The 2,972-nt window shown below is 34.0% G+C and overlaps 1 protein-coding gene across 1 annotated transcript; it reads left to right on the top strand.

Annotated features, from left to right (window-relative positions):
• The first annotated feature begins 586 nt into the window (after positions 1 to 586).
• LOC116105689 (calcium-binding protein PBP1-like) lies at positions 587 to 1,338 on the top strand. The gene has a single exon (XM_031392358.1). It carries the CDS (start codon positions 763 to 765, stop codon positions 1,120 to 1,122), a length of 360 nt encoding a protein of 119 aa, XP_031248218.1. The 5' UTR covers positions 587 to 762; the 3' UTR covers positions 1,123 to 1,338.
• The last annotated feature ends 1,634 nt before the right edge of the window (positions 1,339 to 2,972 follow it).

The raw sequence follows: 2,972 nt of genomic DNA, 5'->3' as shown, positions 1-2,972 counted from the left end.
CGTCTAATATTATTTGCTTTTCCGAGATCTTCCTTCAGTTTTTGGTGTTAACAATTAAGTTGCACGTTATAGAATGAAAATTCAAAATAATATATAAGTAAAGGATGTAAAGAGTAGCTAGATTCCGATCCTATTCAGAAGAAATAATAAGATAAATACTAACGTGGTTACCAATAGGATAATCTCAATAGAAATTTCTTAGAAAGATGCCACACACACTACTTGATCATAAAATTTTAATTAAAATACATTTTGTAAGAAAAATGGCATTTGAAATCTAAATCTATACCGTGTAATTTCTTACAAAATATTCAGTTCAAAACTAATAAAGTCGTTGAGATGACGATGTTACCCTTGAAATGCAAATCCTCCTGCAAGATTTGGGCCAAGTCAAAGAGAACAAAATCTACCAAATTTACAACAATACCCCTTAATGTGTCATAATATCCTCCGGCCAAAGTCAGAACAACATAAAAAAAAACCTAAATGTTAAAAGTACCCCTGACAAACTTCTCAGAAACTGAGAGGCAACAGCAGACCAACAGAGGCAGAAGCCAACCAGCTATTAACTACATGTTCCTTTTCTGTCATCCACAAGGAAGCCGTGACGCCTCTTTTCTCTCTTTCCAAGAAGAACCTCTCCCCACCTTCCTCTCTTATATACATACACATTTTCATGCTGTTGAATTGCAATACAATCTCTAAAGCTTATTTGATTTCTCTCTCAAATATTTACATCGTTGAAGAACAATTATTATTGTTATGGAAGGGATTAGCAAGAAGGCTGGTTTTGAGGATCTGTTGCCTGTAATGGCAGATAAGTTGGGCGGTGAAGGGCTGATAAGGGAGCTTTGTAATGGGTTTGAGGTATTGATGGATAAAGCAAAGGGGGTCATCACAATAGAGAGTTTGAAGAGGAACTCTGCTCTTCTGGGATTACAAGGATTGAGCGACGATGAGCTTGTGAGCATGGTTCAAGAAGGTGACCTTGATGGTGATGGTGCCTTAAACGAAATGGAGTTTTGCGTCTTGATGTTCAGATTAAGCCCTAAGTTGATGGAAGAATCGCAGTTCTGGCTTGAAGAAGCATTAGAGGAGGAGCTCAAGAATGCCGGGTTTTGATGGAATCTAATTTACGTTTCCTGCAGCAGGGCAATGTTTTGCAGTGACAAATTAACAACACATGGAGGGAAATAACACCGTTTAATGTTTGTAAATCAGCAGGATTAATTATCACATAAATTGTTTCCAGAATTATTAATGCAGTGTCAAAGCATTCATTCCCTCTATATAAATTTTTTTTTCCTCTTCTTCTGTTTCTTTGTTTATCTTTATCAAATATAGAGAAAGTTTACAAATAAAAATGTTTTGTTGAAGGAGATTGGTGCTTTCCTTTTAACATCTATTGTTTATGGCCTTTCTTTTTTATACCAGTTGGAATTATTCCTCTCTATATATTACTTTATGCATAGGAATCTGTCGTGAGCCTCGTGACAAGTTTCTTGGTAGTTTTCTTAATGGATTTCTATTACTTTTCTTTTCACCAAAATGTGAACGATCCAATGAACGAAAAAACTTGACAGAGGGGGCAAATCCAATGGATCGACTGTACATGCACTACAGAAACTTAGATCCAATCAACATTAGTTACTTTACAACCAGAATTATTTATCAAGTGGAATTTTGAACATTTAAAATCTGGATCAAGAACAGAATCAACATGCAACAACTAATTTAGACATAAAATAAAACAATTAACCGTAACCACAAAATCTCTTGATAATCAGGAATGGCAATCATCAGATAAATTTGTATAGAATTTTGATAAACAGAAATGCATTGGATCTTTCAAACTATTTTAAAGATTCCTGTATTCATTAAATTTATTATTTTAATGCGAATAGAATCGGTTTTTAAAACTTGCTTATTATTATTACTATTTAATATTTAGACTTAAATCTGATGAAACTATGGAAGTCAATTTTGATTTTATCATATTGGTATGAGATCTAGTCCTGGGGAAAATTAAGAGTTTACAATAGAAATTCCCCAAAAGAAGCTAGTGATCTTCGTCGTTATAGACTAAAACTTGTTCAAACAAGCGTATATTCCGCTATTGGTAATGTCACAACAATTTTGACTTGATTTATTGATAGACAAAGAGTTGGGTGTGAAAAGGTGGAGGTATGGTGTGTTAATACTAAAATATATCACTTGCTAATTGTTATGTCTTTTTTGAATATAGCTATCTTAATATGTGATTTTGACACCAACGACTCATACGTGTAAAGTGTTAAGTTATTCTTAGAAATTACACGTGATTAACTGATTCAAGAATCAAAAAAAGGTTAAACAATATTATCGAATGCAAAGACTGAATAATAAATGAAAGAGGTGATTTTTAAAGTCGTTCGGATGCCTAAAGCTATTCCTACGTCCACTGTTTCTTTTATATATAAGAGTTTATAAGAGATTGCATATAGTAAACAGCGAGCAAATGTACAATAACTGAGTTTTCAGAGAGAATATCAACTTAGTCTCTTTTTCTTAGGTTGTCTTTGCTATTGATTGCTTATGAAAGTAAAGATTAAAGATCCCGAAAATGAGGGGGAGTAATATATTTATAGTAGCTGAATTCAAGGTAATGATTACAAATCTGTAAGTAGGTAGGTGCTGTGCAAATCATTTCTTGCCTCTCATTGGCTGATAACTTAGAAAATATCCTAAGAATATCTGAGGCTTGGACAGGTGTGCAATTCTCATTCACTCATAGACAAAACCTGAATCTGTTGGGTTGATGACAGTCAATCCTTTCTGTCTTGAGGCGACGTGACAGATCCTAAATAACGCAAAGCTTTCCTAAACTTTGATTAGTGCTTACTGATGTAAGCTTACGCTAGTCATGACTTTTTTAGTCATGACAGCTATGCTAATTGTTAAAGGCGCCGAAGGTCCAACGATTTCACATGCTA

The sequence above is a fragment of the Pistacia vera genome, unplaced genomic scaffold (assembly GCF_008641045.1).
Source record: "Pistacia vera cultivar Batoury unplaced genomic scaffold, PisVer_v2 Contig1, whole genome shotgun sequence".
Lineage (NCBI taxonomy): Eukaryota > Viridiplantae > Streptophyta > Magnoliopsida > Sapindales > Anacardiaceae > Pistacia > Pistacia vera.
Note: the sequence above shows the minus strand (reverse complement) of the source record. Positions and strands in the feature narration are given on the sequence as shown.